A 24551-nucleotide genomic window follows, 5' to 3' on the forward strand; every position below is an offset into this window, starting at 1 on the left:
ATCTGTAATGACATTAAGCCAAGGAAAGACTGACCTAACATTACCTGTAACTTAAAACAGATGTCCTTTTTGTCCAGATCAAAAAAAAAAAAAAAAGCCCACAGAGCTAGAGTTGTAAAAAAAATAATTCTTTAATATAAATAATTAATAAATTAATAAAGGATGTCAAAGAACTTTCTTTTTAGAAGCAGGTATAAGCTAAATTGTTATTTATTTGCCTAGGATTGATATTAATTTCCCTAGAGTTCGAAAAATAAATATGAACCAGAAGTTGTTTAATTAATCAAAGACAGGAATAAGTGATTAAGTAACTACCACCAGGACTTATAATCTACTGATCCTACCTTTTTTTTGCTGTTTACACTACACTCTAGCTTACCACCCACTCCCTTGCTTCTCTCTCCTCCATTTTCCTAACTAAACTGCAACACTGATTATATCCCACTTTCCACCAGGTCTGTATTTACACAGTTGAATGTGGCTGAAGGAAAACACCAACCATGCTGACTGGTTACACTTTAAACTCATAATATCTCACCTTGAGTGAGCCCTTAGTGCTATCTGAAAATCATCTTATATTTCCCTAATCCATTCACTCTCCCCATTCTCCTCCTCACTCCTCTCTCACCAAACTTCCAACATTTCCTCCCCATCCTCACTCTCAGTTGGTGACATGACAAAAACTGAGCAATCAAAAAAGACCTTCCGCAAGGTATCACTGCCACATCTACACACCCACCTCTACCTGTGCCTGCATAGTTTACCTTCCCCTCCTATTGTTTTGGACAAACTATCCGTGTTCTTAACTGAGGTCACCCCCCATAGTTTTATACTAGATCCCATCCTTTTCCCTTAACTACTCAAAGATCATTCCAGCAATACTCTCCTCTCTGCTCTATCATCAATTTTTCTTTCTCAACTGGTCATTCCTATCAGCATACAAGCATACTATTATGTATCTCAACATAACACAAACAAACAAGAAACTACTTCCATCTCTGTGCTCCTTTTAGTAATAATCCTTGGAAGACTTGTGTACTTGCTATCTCCAGCTCTTCTTAATGGTGGCTTGTCCCACCATTCCACTGAAAATGTTCTTTTCAAGGTCATTTGCCTTCTCCTCTCTTATTCCAATAGTCAATTCCCAGTTATCATCTTATATGACCCACCAGCAGCATTTATACATTTAATCACTTCCTCCTCCAGGAGATACCACACTCTCCTGGTCTTTCTCCTATTTCACTAGCCCCTTATTCTGATTCCCCAGGACTCAGTCTATGGACATCTTCTCTGTCTTCATTCAATCCAGTCTCATCTACATGATGATGCTTCCCAAATATATATTTCCACGAACCCATGAAGTCAAGACATATATTCAATTGTTTACTTAACATCGCTACTTGATGTTTAAAACAGTGTAACTCAAAGTACAATCCATGAAGTATTTATTACTGGTGCCGGTACTGGTTCACAAACTGTTTACTACCAGCTGACAAGACTACAAAAACTAAGAGAAAGAGTTTAGAAACTTGACAGAGTATTCCCCATCTGTTGACTCTAAAAAAAAAAAAAAAAAATTTAGACATGAACTTTGTTTTTCATTAAGCTTATTTTTCTAGTAATTCATTTTTGTTGTAATGTTCAAAGCTCCGACAAGCCGCCGGGCATCCTCAAACCCGGCGCCTCGGCCGCAGGCAGATGAGCCCACTGCCCCGCCTCAATACCTGCAGGCCGTTCTTCTTAGGTTCCATCTCACGGTGTTTTAATTTATTTTCACTGTCACATGCATAAATCCACGAGGCACCAAGGCTTGGGAGCACCGACAATGGATGTATTGAATGTACATCCAATACATCCATTGACGTATTGAATGGAAATAAACTGGTCCTCCATCAGTTTTGACAGTTTGAAAACCACTAATCTCATAGGCATGCCAAAGTTAATTTGTCCAAAACCAAGCTAATATTCTCTACAAAACTTGCCTTTCCTGCAGTCTTATCCACCTTAGTTAACAGCCACTCTTTTCAGTTGCTCAGGCCAAACACCTTGGAGTCAGCCTTCACACTCCTTTATCTCATATCCCGCTCTAATTTGTCAACAAGTCCTGTCAGCTTGACCTTCAAAATATATCCAGAATCCAATCATTTCTCACAACCTGCTACCACCTTAGTCCAAGCCACCATCATCTTTAGCTTGAATTATTGTAATAAGTCTTCCAATTGGTCTTCCTATTTCCACCCTTAGCCCCTATAGTTTATTCTTAAGACAGCAGCCAGTGTGATTCTTTTAAAATATCAATCAGGACATGACCCTCCTCTGCTCCAAATTCTCCAAGGTCTTCTTCTAACCTTACTCAGAGTAAAAGCCAAAGTCATTAAAATGGAAATGTAAGGTCCTAAACAATCTGGCCCCCAACTTCCTCTGTGACTTCATCACTTGTTTCTAGATAAATGAATAATTCAATTTCAACTATTTGCTTGAAAGCTTATTTCAGAATAAAACTGCTGTTATGAAAGCAATTATGTATAGGAGTAATAAAAAGGATTGTTTACCAGGATTACCCTGGCCTACATAAAAATATTATTGATCGGGACTTCCCTGGTGGCGCAGTGGTTAAGCATCTGCCTGCCAATGCAGGGGGCACGGGTTCGAGCCCTGGTCCGGGAAGATCCCACATGCCGCGGAGCAAGTAAGTCCATGCGCCACAACTACTGAGCCTGCGCTCTAGAGCCCGCGAGCCACAACTACTGAGCCTGCGTGCCACAACTACTGAGGCCGGCGCACCTAGAGCCCGTGCTCCGCAACAAGAGAAGCCACCGCGATGAGAAGCCCGCGCACCACAACAAAGAGTGGCCCCCACTCGCCGCAACTAGAGAAAGCCCGCGCACAGCAACGAAGACCCAATGCAGCCAAAAATAAATTTAAAATAAATAAATAAATAAATTTATTTAAAAAAAATATTATTGGTAAAAGACAAAGTCAATACAATCTATAATAATCACCCACTAGATGCCTGAACCCTTTAGAGTACTTATTAGACTTGAGATAGGGAAAAGTGTTACATTCAGACTCAGGAAAACCTCCTAGACTCTCTCCACCAGATCCAGTTTGCTTAAACAGACTCTTTTGAGTACAGTGGGGACTGGTATAAGAAGTATTTAATAATAGGAGTCTTCATCTATTAATGTTGACAGAATCAAGAAAGGATCTTTCAAAATGAATTAGACATTAAAGACATACCTAACTGTCAGAGGCTACTCAAGTGTAGACCTATAGTTAACCTGAAAAACCCTGTATACAGCTTATAAAGATCTATAGTCCAAAATTTCCCCAAAAACATCATAGCACTCAAAAATTTATGACCAATATTCAGAGCATACAGCTACCTTAAATACCACCATGGTTTCCTCTGACCATATTTTTACGTTAAGATTTTTAGATAACAGAAAAAAGTGTAAGCTTATTATTTGTTTGGAATAAATAACTAAAGTGACTTAAGATAAATAAATAGTAAACATTTCTTGAAGGCTCTACCGTACGATTTCATTTAATGCTTACAATAGCTCTACAGGGTATGTTTACAGATAAGGAAAACTGAGGCACAGGAAGTAAAGAAACTTATAAGTGGAAGAACCAGGATTCCAACCTACATAATATGAATCCAGAGCCTTTCTGCTTAACCATTATACTTTTAAAACAACATTTCAAAATCCCAAAAAAACCCACTTTTTTTTGGTCTTTCAAAATATGCCTAGTTTTATTTATACATTTACTACAAAACTATCTTTAAGATGTAGCCAACTGATCAGTGAGTTAAAACAAAAAAAGGCATAAGTGCAAAGCTAATCAATTTTACTTTTATATTCATCATCTCCAAAAATAATTACCTCCAGTTGCTCCTTCTGGGTAAAACCCTTCATGCTTTTCCCTGAGGCATGGCCAACAAAAGTCATTACTCTAATAATTGGCTGATGCTGTAAAAGCATTTCTGCAATTTCTTGAACACTATCTCGAAATGAAGAGAAGATCATAACTCTGGTCTCATCACATTTCTTGTCAGATGTCTTTTGAGCTATATAACAAAAATACTTTAATTACAACTTTTATAAAAGCATTTAGATGAGAACTAATTCAAAAGACAAACCTGAAACTATATACTAGTGAGTGACAATTCTTTCAAAAAAATAATTTAAGGCATCTTAAACAACTTTGCTGGTTTTCCTCCTACCTTTTCTAGTCATCTTAATAAATCTGGCTCCTTATCTCTCATTGGCTGTCATAAAATAAAAACCTAAACAAACCAAATAAAAATTACCTTTTGACCAGTCCTTCAATTCATGCATGACGCCTGTTATTCCCCTTTACCTTCTAAATCAGAAGCACAGGACTGCAGAGCTCTCACTGATTTTGTATATCTTCCCTTTCCTTTCTGCTCACTAAAGGCACTGTCTTAATCCAGGCCATTGGTATTCTGTCCCCGAATTATTGATATGTTCAAATTCTCCAAGGAAACTGAAGAATATACCCAACAGTCAATCACAAAGCTGCTCCCCATGTCTCTGTGCTTGGGAGGAGTAGAATGCATAAATAAAAACATGACTTTGAGGCTGGACCACTTAGTCTCTGGGCGATGTGTGACCATGGTAGTCATTTAATCTCTTCAAACTTTAGTTTCTTAATATCTAAAATGCATTGAGGTGATGATTAAATGAAACAGTAAATATAAAGTATGTAGACTTGCATATAGCAATTGGTTAATAATTGCAAGTTGTGTGGAGTTTTTTGTTATTTGCTTTCTTTTGTTTTTTAACCTTGCATGGGACTTTGACAATCCTTCTTTCTTAAACATGATTTATATTATGTTAATCATCATGTGTGTGCCAGAGACTACATTAAGCGTTTTATATATGAACTCATTTAGTCTTCATAACAACCTTATGAATTAAATGACTTAATACATATGAAGTTAATGTCTAATACATAAGGAAAAAGAAGCAGCTGCTGTTGCAAGGAAAATTATTCCAGATAAACCTCCTCTGAATCAGCATAGCATCAAGACTCTACATCTGACCAACTGCAGATCAATAGCTACTTTCAGTGCAAAGCCTATCTCCTTCAACAGCCCGCAGCCTGCCTTTCTATCTTCATTCCATTAAAGTTGCTCTACCAAAGTCATCAATAACTTTATATTGCCAAACTCAGTGGATGCTTTTTAGTTCATCTGACCACATCTCTCAGTAGTATTTAACACAATCCACTCCTTCCTACTGAAATAGTCTCTTCCCTCAGCATCTCTGATAATTCACTTGTCTGGTTTCTTTCTCAATCTCCTTTGTGGCATTTTCCCCTCTGAACTCTAAATGTTGGTATTCTGCAGGACTAATTCCCGGCCCTTTGTCCCTAAACTGTATTCCTGGTGATATGATCACATCCATTCTCTAAATTTTAAATATTGCCTTTATGCTGATAACTCTAAAATTTATTTATATATATGTAAATAGATAAAAATATCCCAGACCATTCTTCTGAGACCCAGATTCACTTATCCATTGCCTGCACATCTCAACTTAGATGTCTCAAAAGCATCCTAATATGTTTGCTCTTTCTTCTCCATGTTGTTAGTTTTCTCTTTGTTCGTATATATCATCTGCAAACACACACACACACACACACACACACACATACTCCTACACTTATGATTTTTTTTCTCATACTCTATGTCCAATCCATCGATAAACACTGTTGGCTCCAACTTCAAAATATATCTAGAACCTATAACCACTTCTCAGAACCACCTTGCTGCTTGGTATTACTATCTTGGTATAAGCTATCATCATCTGTTATCATCTTAGACTATTACAATAGCCTCCTAATTGGCCAACATCTACAAGAGTGATCTTTTAAAAATATAAGTCAGATCACATCACTCTGCTGCTCCGAATGCCTCTGTAATAGTTTCACAAATCACAAGCATTCACAGAATAAAATCCAAAGTCCTGACATGGCCTACAAACCCTACATGACCTGGCCCCTGGCTATCTCTCCAACCTCTGCCTACACCACTCATCCTCATTACACTACTCCAGCCAAATTGGTTTGTTTACTGATCCTTAATCTTACCAAGCACCCTACTGCCTCAGGGCCTTTGAATCTGCTATTCTCTCTGCCAGGAATGATCCTCCTACAGAAATCCACAAGGCTTGCTCCCTTACTTCCATCAGGTAACAGCTCAAACATCACCCTACAAAGAAGTCTGCTCTAAAACCCTGTATAAAATAGCCTTCTTCATGACTCTCTATTTTCTCACCTAGCTTACTTTTCCCTACCATTATATTATACATTGTTTTATTATCTGCTTCCCTTATATTGCCCCAGGCTGACTTTTCTTTTTCACATAATACCCTATTCTTAACATTTCCACCATTCCCCTGGTGCCTATGCTCCCAAAATTTCTCAGAGCTTTTCTATATTCATTATCCAGAATAATTAAAAGCTCATCTTCTCCATAAGAAATGTTAGCACAAACTAATGAGTCAGAGTTTTAGCTTTTTCAATAACTTTGCCTTGCCTTGAGTCTATTAAATACGACCTACCATTCCATGACTTGAAGTGTTCAACTACAACTTCTTCTAATTTCTTTAATTTTGGATGACTATAGCAGAACTTTTTATCTTCATCTCCTGTAAAAAAACAAAACACAAAAAATTTTTCTGTATTTTTCCCTATTCGATTACATTAATGTATTTTAATTACCCTTTTCAAAATGGATTCATTAAAACTTATTTCTTTTTATTTAAACAGTAAGTAGCACCTGGGTAGCACACAAACCTTACTGTAAAATAAACTTTGAATTTTTATGAAAATTTCATTCTGAGAAAGACTCCGAATGAGAATCAGCAGCAAAGAGAAGGGAAAAATTCACATTTAGTTAAGCTATAAATCAGTTTTTGGTAGTTCTGAGAATTTTCACTACCAGTAACAACTACTACTAACTTCTATTATATATTTAAAGTTTATGAACTGCTTGAATATATATTTATCCTAAGTTGAAGAATAAGATCTTTTAGCATTTAACAGGTCTATTGCTACAGAAATATAAGTAGGTATAAATAGACATGTGGATCAATGGAGCATAATTTTAAAATTAACCTTGATAAAGAGGAAACAATATAAAATTTTAAAAGAAAAACCAGACCTTTTTTGATAGCAGAAATGCCACTTGCTGAAGTACTACGTGTATGTGCAAACATGCACTCTAGATGATAATAGAGTTTCATGAAGTCCTCATTTCGGCTAAGTTCTTTTTTTGCCCGAGTCATTCCTTCAGAAATTAAGAAAATATTTTTCCAATTAATTTAATAGCAAAACTAATCAAATGTATCATTTATTTAAAAGAAATTAAACTTTAGCAATGAATGCAAGTTTTTCAAATTTAAAAATAAAAACCAGCAACTTTTTCCAGTTCTACATTCACATATGTATTAATGAATGGCTTCCTTTCTTCCAGCAATTTATCAAAATCAAAGAAACATGGGCTGGCACCTTGATCTTGAACTTCCCAGCCTCCAGAACTGTGAGAAACATATGTCCATTGTTTAAGCAAAAAAAAAAAAAGAAGAAGAAGAAGAAGAAGAAAAAGAAAGGAAGGAAGGAAGGAAAGGAAAGGAAGAAGGAAGGAAGGAAAAAAGAAAGAAAGAATCTGTTACATAACTATTTCATTGCTTTTTATTTTATTTATTTATTTATTAAGCTGCGCTGGGTCTTAGTTGCAGCATGCGGGATCTAGTTCCCTGACCAGGGATCAAACCCGGGCCTCCTGCATGGGGGAGGACCACCAAGGAAGTCCACTGGACCACCAAGGAAGTCCCCTTCACTGCTTTTTAAAATAAAGCACCTTAAGTAATCCAAACTGCTCAATACATATCGTTAACCAAAATAATACATGTCAGCACTTTAAAAAATAATTTCATATAATTTACCTTTAGTTCCATCCATAATTCCACAAAGGAAGAAATATAATGATCTCATTCCCATTTGCTGCAATAATTCATAACCATGATATAAACTAATACAAATAGCAAACTCTCCCTCGATTATGCCTTGTTGCAGTCCCTAGAAAAAACAAGCATGTATCAAATTTACCCAGAGAAAGAAATGAAGATCCATGTTCCATGCAGAACTTATTGGTTCTACTGAATGTCCTAAGATGTTGCTATGGAAAGGTGTCAATGTACTTTCCATATACAATCTGCCCCTTTATTTAATTCAACATGAAACTTACATTTTAAAGAGAATAAATGAACGGGGGGATATTTATCATATGCTGTTTTTCTTTGCAGGTAAATTATTAGCAGTATATAGATTTGTTTGGTCTTTCAAAACAATTTAATAAGCACCTACTATTTGCCAAGCACTGAGCTAGACATTTGGGATACAAGGGAAAATATAACAGATATGGGCCTATCCTCATAAATGTTTCTGACATCAGGACAAATATTTAATCAAACTGTTTAACACTAACATTTAACACCAAGTATACATGCCACAGTAACATCTGACAGGGAGCACCAGACACTGTTATAAGCACACTACTTATACAAACTTATTTAATCTTAACACCTAGGAGGTAGGTACTATTGTTATGCCCATTTTACAGATGCGGAAGCTCACGTAGGTGATAAGTAGCAGAGCCAGTATTTGAACCTAGGAAATTTGGCCCAGTGTGCTTGTGCTTTTAACCACTACTCTCAAGGAAAAGTAAAGTACATATTCCTTTTATAGGAGCATACAGTCGGTATATCTATACAATAAGATACCTTTAAAAGACCATTGAGAATATATTTTAATTATTTTCCTTTATTAGAGATGAAGACTATTATTTAATACCTTACATTTTTAGTAGCATTTAATATCAGTTACACTCATTTTAAATACTTCCAGGATAGTGATAAATGCCTTAAAATGGCACCCTAATTACCTAAAAGGGTAAAACAACATCTCTGTAAAACATAAACTCTCATCAGTGAGATCAAGTTCAACAGGTTTAGATTTATGATTTAAAATTTTAATGAACCTTTAACTCCTAGCAGAAACTTTAAACATTTTATTAAAGTTTAGCATAATATACTGCAATTTCACAGAAAATTCCCTTTGTGGTTTCCCAGATACTATAAAGTCCGTATTTCTAGTATAACATTTAAAGCTACTCCCAGGTGGTCACAACCTAGATCCTATCTGACTCCCTCAATCCTTTACCTCAGTCAAATTGGTTTTCTCACTGTCTCCTTTATATCTTCATTCAATTGCCTCTGTTCTTTTGCACATGCATTCCCTCACAGTTCCAAGAATGACTCAGTGCCTTTTCATGCTTGTGAGCATCTCTTTTGACTCTGGACCTAACTTGATGGATATGTTCCTACCCACCTATTTTTTTCCTATAAAGATTAAAAATACAAAGCTTACTGTGATGCTTAATCCAACCTCGGTATGGAGATTTAAGACTAAATGCTATGGGTCTAAAAGTTAGTTAAAATCTACCCTCTTATGACCCTTTGACTTTGCAAAACAGAAGTGAACTAAAAGACCAATTCTTAATTAAAAGTTATAAGATAAATTTATCTTAATTCACATCATTAAACTGTATCCCTGCTAGATCTTTTTCATGTTTTTATAAACTATATAAACCATCCCTGAATTCTTGATGAGCTAATATATACCAAAAAACAATCATTATTTACATTTCATCCTGGTTCTGAGTAAAAACGTAGTCTATCAGCAAAATTTATTTTAAAATACCTACCACAATATTTGGAGATGGGTTTTTCCTAAATTGATCTCTTGCCAGAATTATCTGGTATTTTGTTAGATTGGGAATATCCCTTCTCATCAAAACATTCCTCTGAATCAAAGAACTGGCAAGTGCTTCCAAAATCTGCAAATTTCAAAGAAATTTAGTTTAAGTTTATTTTAAAATCCTTTTTCAAATACATTTCCTCACATACTAAAATAGTTTTATATATTAAATTATATATTAAATAAAGTTTGTCTTAAAATGAATTTTTAAGTAAACACAGAAGAGATGATAAAATTTTAAAGTACTTGACAATTATCTCCAGATAATCCATGTGAGAGTCAGCATAAGCAATTATTAGATTCAACGATAATTCAAGAACATATGTGTTGGGCTTCCCTGGTGGCGCAGCAGTTAAGAATCCGCCTGCCAATGCAGGGGACATGGGTTCAAGCCCTGGTCCAGGAAGATCCCACATGCCGCGGAGCAAGTAAGTCCATGCACCACAACTTCTGAGCCTGTGCTCTAGAGCCGCGAGCCACAACTACTGAGCCCGTGGGCCTAGAGCCTGTGCTCTGCAACAAGAGAAGCCACCGCAATGAGAAGCCGGTGCACTGCAACGAAGAGTAGCCCTTGCTCGCCGCAACCAGAGAAAAAGCCCGTGCACAGTAACGAAGACCCAATGCAGCCAAAAATAAAATAAATAAATTTATTAAAAAAAAAATGAACATATGTGTTTATCTGTTTATTTCTTAACTCTCCTCCTCTCCCTCCAAACTAAGCACAATGAAAGGAGGGCCTTGATTTTTTTCTCTGTTGCATCTTCAGTGCCTAGAACAAGTCTAGCACATAGGTAAATATTTGCAGAGGGATGACTAAATCAAAATTCCTTGAGTACATTTAATTTCATTCACTGATTCATTCTCTCAAAAATATTCATTAAGGGACTTCCCTGGTGGTCCAGTGGTTAAGAATCTGCCTTCCAATGCAGGGGACGCGGGTTCGATCCCTGGTTGGGGAACTAGGATCCCACATGCCACAGGGCAACTAAGTCTGCACGCTGCAACTACTGAGCCCGCACGCTCTGGAGCCTGTGTGCCACAACTAGAGAGCCCGCGCCGCAACTAGAGAAGCCCACGTGCCATAATGAAAGATCCTGCATGCCGCAACAAAGATCCCGCGTGCCACAACTAAGACTTGACATAGCCAAATAAACAAATAGATATTTTTTAAAATATATTCATTAAACATATACTATATATCAAGCATTGTTCCTGATGCTGGGGATATTGTGGCTGAGACAAATGAAGTTTCTGCTTTCCTAAAGTTTACATTCAATAGAGGGAAGAAAGGAATAAAGAAGTGAACAAAGAAAGTAGAGAATTTTGATTATGATAATGCATTTAAGAACCTAAAACACAGTAATGCTTTGTAGAGTAGAATCTTTGATGGGAAGGGGGTCACTATTATATAAGTGGACAAAGAGGGTTTCTTTCTTTCTTTTTTTTTTTTAATAAATTTATTTATTTATTTATTTATATTGAGCTGTGTTGGGTCTTCGTTTCTGTGGGAGGGCTTTCTCTAGTTGCGGCAAGTGGGGACCACTCTTCATCGCTGTGCACAGGCCTCTCACTATCGCCGCCTCTCTTGTTGTGGAGGACAGGCTCCAGACGCACAGGCTCAGTAGTTGTGGCTCACGGGCCCAGTTGCTCTGCGGCACGTGGGATCTTCCCAGACCAGGGCTCGAACCCGTGTCCCCTGCATTGGCAGGGAGATTCTCAACCACTGCGCCACCAGGGAAGCCCCTCTTTCTTTCTTTCCTTCCTCCCTACCTCCCCCCCTTCCTTTCTTTCTTTCTTTTTTTTGGGGGGTGGGGGGGAGGAGCAGCAATCGTGCTGCCCGGGCACCCCCTGCCTCATCCCTCGTCCAGCCCCAGGATGCAGAGGAGCGGGCCCTTGGACTGTGACCTTGCCAGCGCCCTTCCACCTCTGAGCATCCCGTTTCCCACACTAAGATTCCTGGCTGGGGATGGACCGCTCCAGGCCAGGGCTGCCTCCGGTACCAAGCAGCAGGAGAGACAGTGGTCCGGGTTGGGCAAGCAACGGAGCCTACTGCTGCATGGGTGACAGCAGGGCGCTCTCAGGGGAGAACTGGGCATCCAGGCTCCCACAGTTCTCCACGTGTTCATGCCACCAAAGACGGTTTCTTTTAAGAGGTAATACTTGACATCTGAATGATACAGTGTGCCTAGCCTGAGAAGTTCTGAAGACAGAGCATTCCAGGCAGAGGAAACAGCAGACAAAAGGTCCTGAGCTTGATGTCATAGTGAAGGTAAAAAGCGACCTCAGATGAAGACCAACTACAGCAATATGTAATTTGCCTAAGTTTCATTTCCTAAAATATAGCTATTTTAGTACATTTCAATCTTTCCTCTCTTCTAGTTTTGCTGATCAGCTTTGCTGACCACATGTGCCTAAAGAAGCACTCTAAAAAAATCAATAAAGTTAAATTATTATATGTGATTATACAAATTACAACTTTCATATTCTTATAAATGGAATGATTTTAATCATAACCAAATGTATTAGCATTTATGAGATGATTACCAGAAACACTTTGCCATATCTTAAATTATTAACACTTAGAATTTTGTTACAAATAATTTAAAAACAAAAAACAAACCATATTTCTATAAAACTTCTCTTTAAGAAAGACTTATTAAAGATTGAATGATAGATAAACTTTCTGGTTATTCATTCCTGAATAACAAACTACTTCAAAACATCATAGGTTAAAACAACAACCATTTCATTTGCTTGTGATTTTTTTTCTGCAGGGAAGAATTCAAGCAAGTAACAGAGAGGGCCTAGAAGGGATGATGACACAGCAACAATGAACATATCTAGTGCCCATGTCTTGGTTTCTAAATACAACTCTTCCATAGAAGGAATAAGGATTTATTGGAGAAATGGTTGATTCTATGGCTGGGACAGGACAACTACTAAATGAGCATAAAATATCTTGTAATACCAGAAAGTTAGGAACTAGTCTTCCCCCAATCACCCCCCTGCCCCCAACAAAAAGTGCATGTCTAAAGGACACAGCGGCCATTTTAAAGGAACTCCTGATGGCCAAAGCTGGAACAATCTGAGCAACAAAATTAATAATGATAGTATAGAACTTAACCCACAGGAAAAAATAATTATCCATTAATATAATAATTATCCATATTAATATAAAGAATTGAAAAAGTAAATTGGGGAGAAGAAACAGCTCTTCATTATAGAAGAATTCAAATTAACAAATGTAAAAGAAATGAGGGAAACAACAGACAATGATTAGGCAAATACTACAGGAATAACTGTTGTAGGCAAGAACCATCATTATATGCTAAAGTTAGTGGACAAAATATTTTGAGAATCAGGGTATTTGCATAGTCTCAAAGTATCTCCCCACTGGAACTCTCTATACTATTTTTGCAAATTTCCTAAAAGTCTAAAATTATTGCAAAACAAAATACTAAAAATAAAAAAGAATTCTGTCAGGGCATTGCAGTGACAGCTCGTCTCTGCTCCTGATGTCTAGAGTCTCAGACAGCTGGGAGCTTGCTGAAATAGCTCAACTGAGGCCATGTGTCTGCACCCTCAGTTCTAGCTACCTACTGGCTCCTCCTTTCTCCTCAGCACCGTTAACTTGAGGCTCACCATGGCTAACTTAGGGTTCACCACATTCTATTGGTCAAAGTCAGCCTAGGGTAAGCCTAGATTCTAGGGAAGGGGAAATGTATCCTGCCTCTCAATGGGAAGAGTAGCAAAGAATTTGTAGCCATCTTTAATCCACAGCAATGAGGATATAAAAACAAGGTTTTCTCCTAGCATGACATTAATTATGAAGTTTAGAAAACCAATTGCTACCCCAAATTTCTCCCATTGTAAGTGATAACTGCCTAAGCAGTTGTCTTACAGCTACAGTATTGACATTTGGACCAGATAATTCTTTGTTGTTGGGGGGGCTCTCCTATCCATTGCAGGATGTTAAGCAGCATTCCTGGCCTCTATACACTAGATGCCAGTAACAAGTCCACTCCCCACACCCTCCAGTTAGAACAATCAAAAATGTGTCAATGGGCTTCCCTGGTGGCGCAGTGGTTAAGAATCCGCCCTCCAATGCAGGGGACACGGGTTCGAGCCCTGGTCTGGGAAGATCTCACATGCCACAGAGCAACTAAGACCATGTGCCACAACTACTTAGCCTGCGCTCTAGAGCCCGCGACCCACAACTGCTGAAGCCCGCACGCCTAGAGCCCGTGCTCCGCAACAAGACAAGCCACTGCAATGAGAAGCCCGCGCACCGCAACGGAGAGTGGCCCCCGCTCGCCGCAACTAGAGAAAGCCCGCGCGCAGCAACAAAGACCCAAAGCAGCCAATCAATCAATCAATCAATCAATCAATCATGTGTCAAGACATTGCCAAATGCCACCAAGTGGGCAAGATAGTCCCCAGTTGAGAAACACTGCTGTACAAGGGATCAGGGAGGAATATACTGAAAATATATTTCCTTACAAAGAAAGTTCTGGTTGAATCTGGATACATGTTTTGGGTGTGTTCACTATGTGAAAATTCACTGTGCTGCACACTTACATTTAATGCACTATGCTGTTCATATATGTTTGGGGGGGCTGGTTATACTGCAATTAAAAGGTTTACTTAAGAAAATACAAAACCACATAAGGTTATAATTGGCTTTAGAAATGGTCCATCATTTTGTATTTCCTCTTTAACTTATAGTTTGCCAGTACATATAAAACATGGCACTCATACTGAAAATTTTCATTTCAAAGAAATTTTTACCATATTAATTATATAAATGATTATAACTATATATTCTCACAGTCAGACTCTGTTAACTAAAGTAATTACATTACCAGTTCATTTATTAAAACCCTGAATTATGATAAAAATGGCTTACCTGTATATATGCCTTTTGGATAGCTCCAAGTTCTTCACCAAGGGGAACAACAAGCTTTTCAACTCGTCTTTCATGAGAGTATGGCAAAATATCTGGAGAATCTTCAGAACGAATCTCTATCTGCCCAATTAGTAGATTAGTAATAACCTGTTGCACAGCCTACAGAAAATCAATTAAGTATGATTATATATTATATTACTTGTTAAATTTTTTAGTTTGTCACTAACAAAAATAAAATAGCAATAAGTTTTTGAAAAAAACATTAGAAATTTATATCATTAAATATTTTTTAAAACTACAAATTATAGCACATCAGGAGTGGCACAATAGGGGAAAATGCTTTTGAAACATCTTTCTTGCATGCCAAGCATCCAAGAGATAAAATGTCCAACAAGTTCCTCAAATGTATTTTGTGTTTTCCAATGGTAGTGTTATATCCTGTCAATATTTATAAAGACTCAGACAAAAGAGAAGTTTTAGATTAGCAAACCAAATCCCCAAAACATTATATAACAGTCAATTTTAGAGCCAGAACTAAAACCCAGATTTCCTGATTCCCTGGCAAATACTTTTTTCCACTGATTTTTAATGGGGAAAACAGAGAAGTCCTGTTACTACTAAAAGATACAAATGTACCTTGGGAATACTTTACAAACTGACTTGTTAAGAAACTGAGGGTACAGGTCCTACGCTAAATCAATTATTAATAAATGAGTGGAGGGAATTCCCTGGCAGTCCAGTGGTTAAGACTCTACGCTTTCATTGCCAAGGGTGAGGGTTTGATCCCTGGCCAGGAACTAAGATCCCACAAGCTGCGGGTGTGGCCAAAAATAAAAATAAATAAATAAATAAATGAGTGGAATATTTTCCATTTAAATCAATATATATGATGTGAATGTATTTCTGGAGCTAAATTTCATTCACCAGAAGCTTATAAAGGAACTTAATTGTAAAAATAGGGAATTTAAGAAAAAACAAAAAACCTGTTGGTATAAACAACTGCTGTACCATTAGACCACAGTACTACTGGGTGTGATGAAAAAAAGGAAGGGAGAGATAGATAGATGGATGGATGGAGGGAGGGAGGGAGGGAGGAAGAATCCTGAAAGTATCCAGAAATTAAGAACTCTTTTTTTTTAAACTAGTAAAGCCTCATGGGCTTAGTTTCAGACAAAAAATCCTCTAGGGCAAGAATCACATCTTAGTCACTTTTGTATTCCCAACAGCTAGTATAGTGCCTAATACAGCAGTACGCTATAGTTACTGAATGTCCACATACATTCAAACTCTAGAGTAAATATATGACCATTTTATAAAATTGACTAAGACTTCAGTATTTTTTTTTCTTTTGGCCGCACGACATGTGGGATCTTAGTTCCCCGACCAGGGATTGAACCCGTGCCCCCTGTGCTCGTAGCATGGAGTCTTAACCACTGGACCGCGAGGGAAGTCCCAGACTTTAGTATTTTTAATCATTCATTCATTCAAGAAATATTTGAGTGGGCTTCCCTGGTGGCGCAGTGGTTGAGAATCTGCCTGCCAATGCAGGGGACACGGGTTCGAGCCCTGCTCTGGGGAGATCCCACATGCCGCGGAGCAACTAGGCCCGTGAGCCACAATTGCTGAGCCTGCGCGTCTGGAGCCTGTGCTCCACAACAAGAGAGGCCGCGATAGTGAGAGGCCCGCGCACCACGATGAAGAGTGGTCCCCACTTGCCGCAACTGGAGAAAGCCCTCGCACAGAAACGAAGACCCAACACAGCCATAAATATAAATAAATAAATAATAATAAATAAAAAATAAGAAAAAAAGAATGTCTTTAAAAAAAAAAAAAAAGAAATATTTGAGTAATTCCCACATGCCAGGTATTGAATTGGTGATAGAGGTATAACCAAGATAGACATAATCCCTACATTCATGTAGGTACTATTTTAGTGGAGCAAAAGACAACAAATAAATGAATAAGCAAAAGAATGACAGATTGTGGTAGATATTAAGAAGAAAATAACAAGATAGGAAGAGTTGACTTTTCATAGCTTAAGAGTGAATTTTTCTGAAGAGGTGATATTTAAGCAGAGACTTGATGACTAAAAACAAGCAAGCATGTTTAAACAAGGTTGGGCAGAAATGATAGGATAGAAATTTCTAAAACTAATCGAGGCTATGGACAGAAGGAAAAAAGTCTATGGCCTGGCAGAATTGAAAGCTACCTTTGAAATTATCCAGAACCTAACACAGAAGACCATTCAGAGCTACTTAATTAGAATGTCATGGGATAAGGCTCAAAATCTGCATGGGATAGGGCTCAAAACTTTTTACCATCCTCCAATAAAGGAAACCTGAGCTCCCTGGAGAAATGGTGGATTCCACAGTGGGGACAGGAAAAATACTAAATGAGCATAAAATATCTTGTGATGCCAATAAGTTAGGAAGTGTTCAAAACAAACACACAAACAAACAAAAGTGCATTCTAAAGGACACAGGAGCCATCTTCAAGGCATTCTCAATGGCCCAATCTAGAACAATCAAAATTATTAATGATAGTATTGGATTGTAGCCCATAAAATATATATATATATATATCCATTAGTCCATATTGATGTAAAGACCTGAATTAAAAATAAATGAGGAGAGAAGACAGCTTTTCACAACAGAAGAATTCAAATTTTAAAATGTAAAAGAAATGAGGGAAAGAGGAAATAATGATTAGGCAAACAGCACAGTAATAATTGTTTCAAGCAAGAACCATCACTGGATGCTAAAACAGAATATTTACATAGTCTCATAGTATCTCCCCCACAACAGACTTAATTAAAAAGGGAAAAACAGTAGTTTTACAATGGAGAAACCAGAAAGTCATCATCTGAACCAAGTCAAAATTAACAGCACCAGTAATAAGACAAATCATCATGTATTCTCAGATACAATGCACTAAGAAAGGTACAGCATCACTTCTGGGGTATTCTTGCCCAAAATGCATACATAACCTCACTCCAATCATAAGAAAACATCAGACAATCCCAAATTGAGGGATATTCTACAAAATAACTGGCACCTACTCTTCAAAAGCATCAAGGTCATGGAAGACAAGAAAAGAATGAGAACTGTCAAAGACTGGAAGATACTGAGGAGACGTGATAACTAAATGCAATGTGGGATCACAGACTGGACCCAGAGCAGAAAAGGACCCTGGTGGGAAAACTGGCAATAGTCAAGTAAGATTTGCAGATCAGTTACTAGTATTGTACCAGTGTTAATTTCCTGGTTTTGATAATTTTACTATGGTTATGTAATATGTTAACAGGGGAAGCTGAGTGAAGGATATACAGAGACTTTAATTTTTGCAAATTTTCTGGAAGTCTAAAGTCATTTCAAAATAAAACAGTAAAAATTTAAACAACAGCTTTAGGTGATTCTTTGGCACACTGAAGTCTGAAGACTCTAATGTAGATAGTCTCCTACAACCATAGAAGAAAAGGTAGGCATCTTATATGAAATGCTGTACTCCTGATGTTAAACTAAATACTAGAATGGAAAACTGATCTGGTCACATACAAAAGTTCTTATTTTCTTAAACATTAATAAATTTTACTTACCTTTATATCACTACCTGGTGTGGCACTAAGAGCCAAGATTCTAAAGTGATTTGTATATTTGACTAGTTCTCTTACAACCTTAAAAAAAAACAAACAAACAATTCTTTAATTTCATCTGCCCAATACAAAAATAAAAATGATTCTGTTAAACAAGCTATTATATCTGATCCACTATCATTGTTCCTTATTTAGAGTATTGATGGGCTAGCAGATGGAACTATCATGTTATCTGAAGAGCAAATGATTTAGGTTTATACTCTATCCCAATCAAAAACACTTTAGGGTTTCTTCTATACATAAAGCTACGACATCAAGGCCTATACTGAGGCAAATCAAAATATTCAAAGGGCTAATTCAAGAGCAAATGGTAGAAAAAGATCAAGTTTATTCTCCATTGCTTGGGCCACAGTCTAGGCTTACAGCTATATCCATATGCACACTTGCCAGATTAAGATAAATCATAACACAAAACTAGAAAAAAAAATTAAATACAGGGACTTCCCTGGTGGCGCAGCGGTTAAGAATCCGCCTGCCAACGCAGGGAACAGGGGTTCGACCCCTGGCCCGGGAAGATCCCTCATGCCGTGGAGCAACTAAGCCCGTGCGCCACAACTACTGAGCCTGTGCTCTAGAGCCTGCGAGCCACAACTACTGAGCCCACGTGCCCCAACTACTGAAGCCCGCGAGCCTACAGCCCACGCTTCGTAACAAGAGAAGCCACCGCAATGAGAAACCCTCACACCGCAAAGAAGAGTAGCCCCCGCTCGCCGCAACTAGAGAGAGCCCATGTGCAGCAATAAAGACCCAACACAGCCAAAAATAAATAAATTAATTAATTTTTAAAAAATTAAATACAAATGTGAAATTAGATTTGAAATGAAAAAAGTTTGTTTTAGCAAAGATTTTAAAGAAGTTAGATTTCATGTGTAAGGCTCACAATTTTTAAATTAAGTTTATTCATAAAAGAATAAGGCTGGGGCTTCCCTGGTGGCGCAGTGGTTGAGAATCTGCCTGCCAATGCAGGGGACACGGGTTCGAGCCCTGCTCTGGGAAGATCCCACATGCCGCGGAGCAACTAGGCCCGTGAGCCACAACTACTGAGCCTGCGCGTCTGGAGCCTGTGCTCCGCAACAAGAGAGGCCGCAATAGTGAGAGGCCCGCGCACCGCGATGAAGAGTGGCCCCCGCTTGCCGCAACTAGAGAAAGCCCTCACACAGAAACGAAGACCCAACACAGCCAAAAATAAAATAAATAAATTTTTTAAAAAAAGAATAAGGCTAATTTGGGGTAATTTTTAAAATCTAAATTCCCTTTTAAATCCTAAAACATTTTCTAAGGGGCACCAAAGCATCACTCTAGGCTTTAAAATTTGAATTCAACACCCACTTCTGGTATAATCAATACTGGATAATTTGCCAGATTCCCATATGCCCCAATACAAGGAAAAAGGACCCCTAAGTAAACTGAGTCACAGGAACAGCTCTTAGTATCCCATAGTTCCACATTAGATGTAGGAAACTAAAAGCAGATTTTTTTTTTAATTGAAGTATAGTCGATTTACAATACTGTCTTAGTTTCAGGTGTACAGCATAGTGATTCAGTATTTTTGCATATTATATAACACTATAGATTATTACAAGATAATGGGCATAATTGCCAGTGCTCTACAGTAAATCCTTGTTGCTTATCTATTTTACATATAGTAGTTTGTATCTGTTAATCCCATACCCTAATTTGTCCCTCCCCCCTTTCCTCTCCGCTTTGGTAACTACAAGTTTGTGCTCTATGTCTGTGAGTCTGTTTCTGTTTTGTATATACATTCATTTGTATTATCTTTTTAGATTCCACATATAAGTGATATCATATAGTATTTGTATTTCTCTGTTTGACTTATTTCACTGAGTGGCAAATGACAATATTTCACTCTTTTTTATGGCTAATATTCCAGTGTGTGTGTGTGTGTGTGTCATATATATATATATATATATATATATGCCACATCTTTTTAATCCAATCATCTGTTGATGCACATTTGGGTTGCTTCCATGTCTTGCTATTGCAAATGGTACTAAAACTAGATTATCTTAAAACTGCTCTGATTTCAACCCATGTCAAAGATGAATTCAATGAGACTCAAACTGAATATTGATTAATACTCAAAAAATATTATTTATGGAGTTTTTTAAAACATGATACAGAATACATTTAAAGATAGAACATTATAGGGAATTCTCTGGCAGTCCAGTGGTTAGGACTCTGCGCTTTCACTGCCAAGGGCCCAGGTTTAATCCCTGGTCGGGGCACTAAGATCCCACAAGCCACAACCCATGAGGCACGGACAAAAAAAAAAAAAAAAAAGCAGATAGAACATTATACTTAATGGAGACTTAAGAACAATCGTCCTAATTAAAAACTGATACAAGACAAAATGTCCCTGATACATTACTTTTTTTCCAGGAGGGATTCTCAAGCATTTTATAGAGGTGGTGTTGTGTTTGTAACCCAGGAAGCTACATTCTTCAACAAGCCGTGTGCCTGTTGGAAACTATATCTGCAATATTCAGTGTAGTATAAACTCTTAGTGCTATTTAGATATTAAAGAAGTCAGTCATGTCTCATTGTACTCAGTGAAAGCATAAGCCTTGTAGTTAAAAAAAAAAAAATCACCTAACGTGTAGAAATTTTTTGAAAATAAAATAAAGTTGCTAAGGGGAGTTCTCTGGTGCCTAGTGGTTAGGATTCTGGGCTTTCACTGCCATGGCCTGGCTTCAATCCCTGGTCGGGGAACTGAGATCCTGCAAGATGTGCAGCACAGCCAAGAAAAAAAAAAAGTTGCTAAATATAAGATAAATGTACAAAATGAATTCCATAGAGTTAGAATAAAATTTTTAAAATGCTCCTTTCAAGCAGATACTTTAACACACTGGGTATTAATTTAACTTGGAAAAATATGAATAAATGGAAAATATATATATATTTCCTGGCTGAGATCAACTCTAGATGACAATTCTGGAGAAGATAATACAGAGATATAATAATACTTAAAAGTCCCCAAGGAAACTGCTTTACAAAATCACAAACTGGCAGTGAAATTCATCTCTTTGCGCTAAATGAAACAAACTTTCCCTCTACTCTTACTCTATACCCTCTCCCTAGTATCACCACCTATTATGGTTTTAACTACCTACCACTATATGGTAGTAGATCACTGCCTCAACGAGACTCTCATCATCTACATCTGACACTAATAGTCTTGTTAAAATTTAAAAAACAAACAACAGCAGAGACACTGATTTGAATGAAGGAGTATTTCCTATCACCATCTGTTGAGATAATAGATATAAGGCTTTTCATAGTAATACCATCAGTAACTTCCATCATTAATAATTATTCCCCAAAATGCTCTTCATCAATATATTTACACTATAAAATACTTTTTAACAAAATTACCTGGCAATAAGCATAATTTCCAAGAGCTTTATGAGCTTCATCAATAACTAGACACTTTATTTCAGCAGCAGGACAAGCTCCTCTAGAAAGATCATTTACCATGACTTGAGGTGTAAGAAAATGCACTCTTTTACTGCCCCATATTTCCTTCCTGGTGAAAGCTTGAGTAGATCCTGTAAATAAAAGTGACATTGCACATTCTAAACTCCCGACTGTTATCTGTAAAATATAAATAACCTGGCCTATTTTCAGAATGCATTCCTGCTTTGGTAATGTGCTTTCGAGATGATAATTGGACAAATCATGGGAATGCATTTTAAAGATTTGTTGTGGTCCAGATGTCAATGCTGGCTTTTACCGAAAACCACGACTAGACTGCCATTAGAGAATTCCTACAAAATGACATACTATTTGAAGAGAACAAAATTCTTCAACTGGGAAATCCTTCTGCGGAAGAAAGTCAGGAAACCTCATGTTCACTTACCGATGGGGTATACACACATAATCACTTCAGAATGCTTCGACAAGATACAGGAATTCTCTGAAGATTGAATAAAGCAACCCTATTCATTAGAGCTGGACTTGCTACAAGTAGATGATATTTCAAGGGAGAAGACGTAAAATAAGCATATTGTGATCTAGGGACTATTCCACACGGGTCAGGAATTCCTTTAACGCTATTTCCCAGAACGCATACTTTTCCCTGGGTCCCAGATCTTAATTTCAAATTAGCCCACTGTTTCTAAGATACCTGTCATTTCGGCCATGTGGGACTGCGGGATACCCATCACCCGGTAGCAAGCCTCGATCTGCTGTGTCACCAAAGGTTTCGTGGGGGCCATGAAGACAACCTTGCCGGAGGGGAACCAGCGGTAGAAATTGTACATGACCACGGCGGCAATAAAGGTCTTTCCCAAGCCGGTAGGCAGACACACCAGCGTGTTGCAGAACAGAGCGGTCCTGGCGATGTGCAACTGGTAGTCCCGCACCGGGCAATTAGTAGGGTAAATCCACAGGGCGCCCGCTGAGGTGCAGAACCCGCCATTCTCTAGACTCAGCTGCCGCTCTGCTTCGTACACCGCGACCAGCAACACATCATCGTCCGACTCGGGCTGAGCCTCTGCCGCCTCCGCCGCCTCTGCTGCCTGTGCCGCTGCAGGAAAACTCGCCCCGGAGATGCCAGGGCTCTGAGGCCGCTCAGTTCCAGAGCTGCAACTCGGAGCCCCAGTGGATCGGGAGACTCTTGAGCCCCACGTCTGAAAAAGCGTTCTTTGCCGCCCGCTCATTAGGCCAACGACCACCGAAGGCCTCGCTCAGACGCCAGCAGCTGCTGCAGCTCAACAGCCTCCGTTCCAACCCCCATCGGTTATCTTCGCATAAAAAACACTAGAACTAGAAGGCGGGACTGAGGCCTGTTTATCCAGTTGAAAGTGCCGCCACTGAGTTTGCGTGGGGAAAATGATTGGCGGGCTTTCCGGAAACCCCGCGGCCCTCTCGGAGACGCATGCGCGTTGTTATGGAGCCACCCCAAATTTGGTCCCCTTGTCAATTTTTTATCGACTCTAAAGTTGGGTTCCGTTTCTAATGACGAGGTGTCCGGGTATCATTGCGAAATTGATGCCTCTTAAAATGATACAATAAATAAACTTGAGGTCCAGAAACAATGGATACCCTTTTTTTTTTTTAACTTAACGTTATTGAGACTCTAACTTGCCTTATTCCTTGTGGTTGGCCATGTTTTTAAATCGGAAGATGAGGTGAAAACAAACGTGTTTAGATAAAATTAAATAACGTGTCTTATTTCTCTATCCAGGCTGAGAAAACAAAACGCCAGGTCTCTTTCAGGAGTGGCAACCCATTATCTTAATATTTTGTATTGTTAAAAGGGAAGTGAATGGTTTGGTCCTGATATTCGTTGGAAAATCCGAAGGAAAAAAAGCAAGGCGTCCTGATGCTCCACCATTACATCTTCATAAATGATATAGAGCAGTAAGCGTCGGGGTGATATTATTCTACTCTAACGATAGCATTCTACCTCAGACTTGGATACAATTCCCGGCTTCTCCCCTCTAAAAGCGGCGACTTCGAGTAACCTCTGTAGATTTGTTTCTTCGTGTATTGAGGAAAAGTACACACACATCACGAGGTTGTTTGGACCACTAATAATGTCACCCCCTCATCACCACCATCAGCAAGCGCCATCCTGCGTGTAGCCACTTTACATTGTTTTATATGGTCAAGTGTCTGGACTTGCTTTTAGACAAACTGTTTATCATATGTTTGTATTTGGGAGGGGGAAGGGAACCGGTTGTATTTTAGTTTAATTTGTGTGAGTTTTAAAAGGAAAGTGGTGGAATATAGGTTGTTCCGATAGACAAGGACTGAGCCAAGTCAGATGTGAATCTTTAGGCTAGAACTAGATAAAATGAGATTAGATGTCTGAATGCTTTTGTTTCCTTTAAACAGATTAAAGACTTTAAATGCATAGCAGCTTGTCGGTAATAAACAAGTGTAGGTAATGGATGGTAAACAATCACTACCGTTGGAGGTCGTCGCCTCACAAGGGTTCCAATTAAGAGCAGCTGACAGCTTGCGGCTTTCTGCGTAGTCAATTGCCGGGGCCACATCGGCTGGTTTTACCCTGGACTCAACAAAGAGGGCCGCGGAGCACAGCCTTGACGTCACTCAAACACTGGCCCCAATCCTGCCGGGTAGCGCCGTGACCCCGCCCCCTCGAGCTCCGAGCAG

At 38.4% G+C, this 24551-nt stretch overlaps 1 protein-coding gene across 12 annotated transcripts in view; it reads right to left on the reverse strand.

The window, feature by feature from the left end:
- The window catches only part of FANCM (FA complementation group M), an 87815-nt gene extending 63332 nt beyond the window's left edge, over window positions 1-24483 (reverse strand). For 9 of the 12 annotated variants that reach the window (XR_014242272.1, XM_082383789.1, XM_082383788.1 and 6 more), the window contains exons 1-9: window positions 22555-24482; window positions 21804-21976; window positions 18354-18431; window positions 14759-14917; window positions 9800-9931; window positions 7980-8112; window positions 7196-7321; window positions 6594-6680; window positions 3888-4072 (exon numbers count right to left, since the gene is read on the reverse strand). Coding sequence is in view for 11 of the 12 variants with exons in the window: in XM_082383789.1 (XP_082239915.1) it covers window positions 3888-4072; window positions 6594-6680; window positions 7196-7321; window positions 7980-8112; window positions 9800-9931; window positions 14759-14917; window positions 18354-18431; window positions 21804-21976; window positions 22555-23089 (1608 nt within the window). In the remaining variant the exon portion in view is untranslated. Of the gene's footprint in view, window positions 1-3887; window positions 4073-6593; window positions 6681-7195; window positions 7322-7979; window positions 8113-9799; window positions 9932-14758; window positions 14918-18353; window positions 18432-21803; window positions 21977-22554 lie in introns of those variants that run through there. The other 3 variants (XM_082383794.1, XM_082383793.1, XM_082383787.1) reach the window with 3 other exon arrangements.
- Between the last annotated feature and the right edge of the window lie 68 nt (window positions 24484-24551).

This window comes from Balaenoptera borealis, assembly GCF_965194805.1.
Source record: "Balaenoptera borealis genome assembly, chromosome: 3".
NCBI lineage: Eukaryota > Metazoa > Chordata > Mammalia > Artiodactyla > Balaenopteridae > Balaenoptera > Balaenoptera borealis.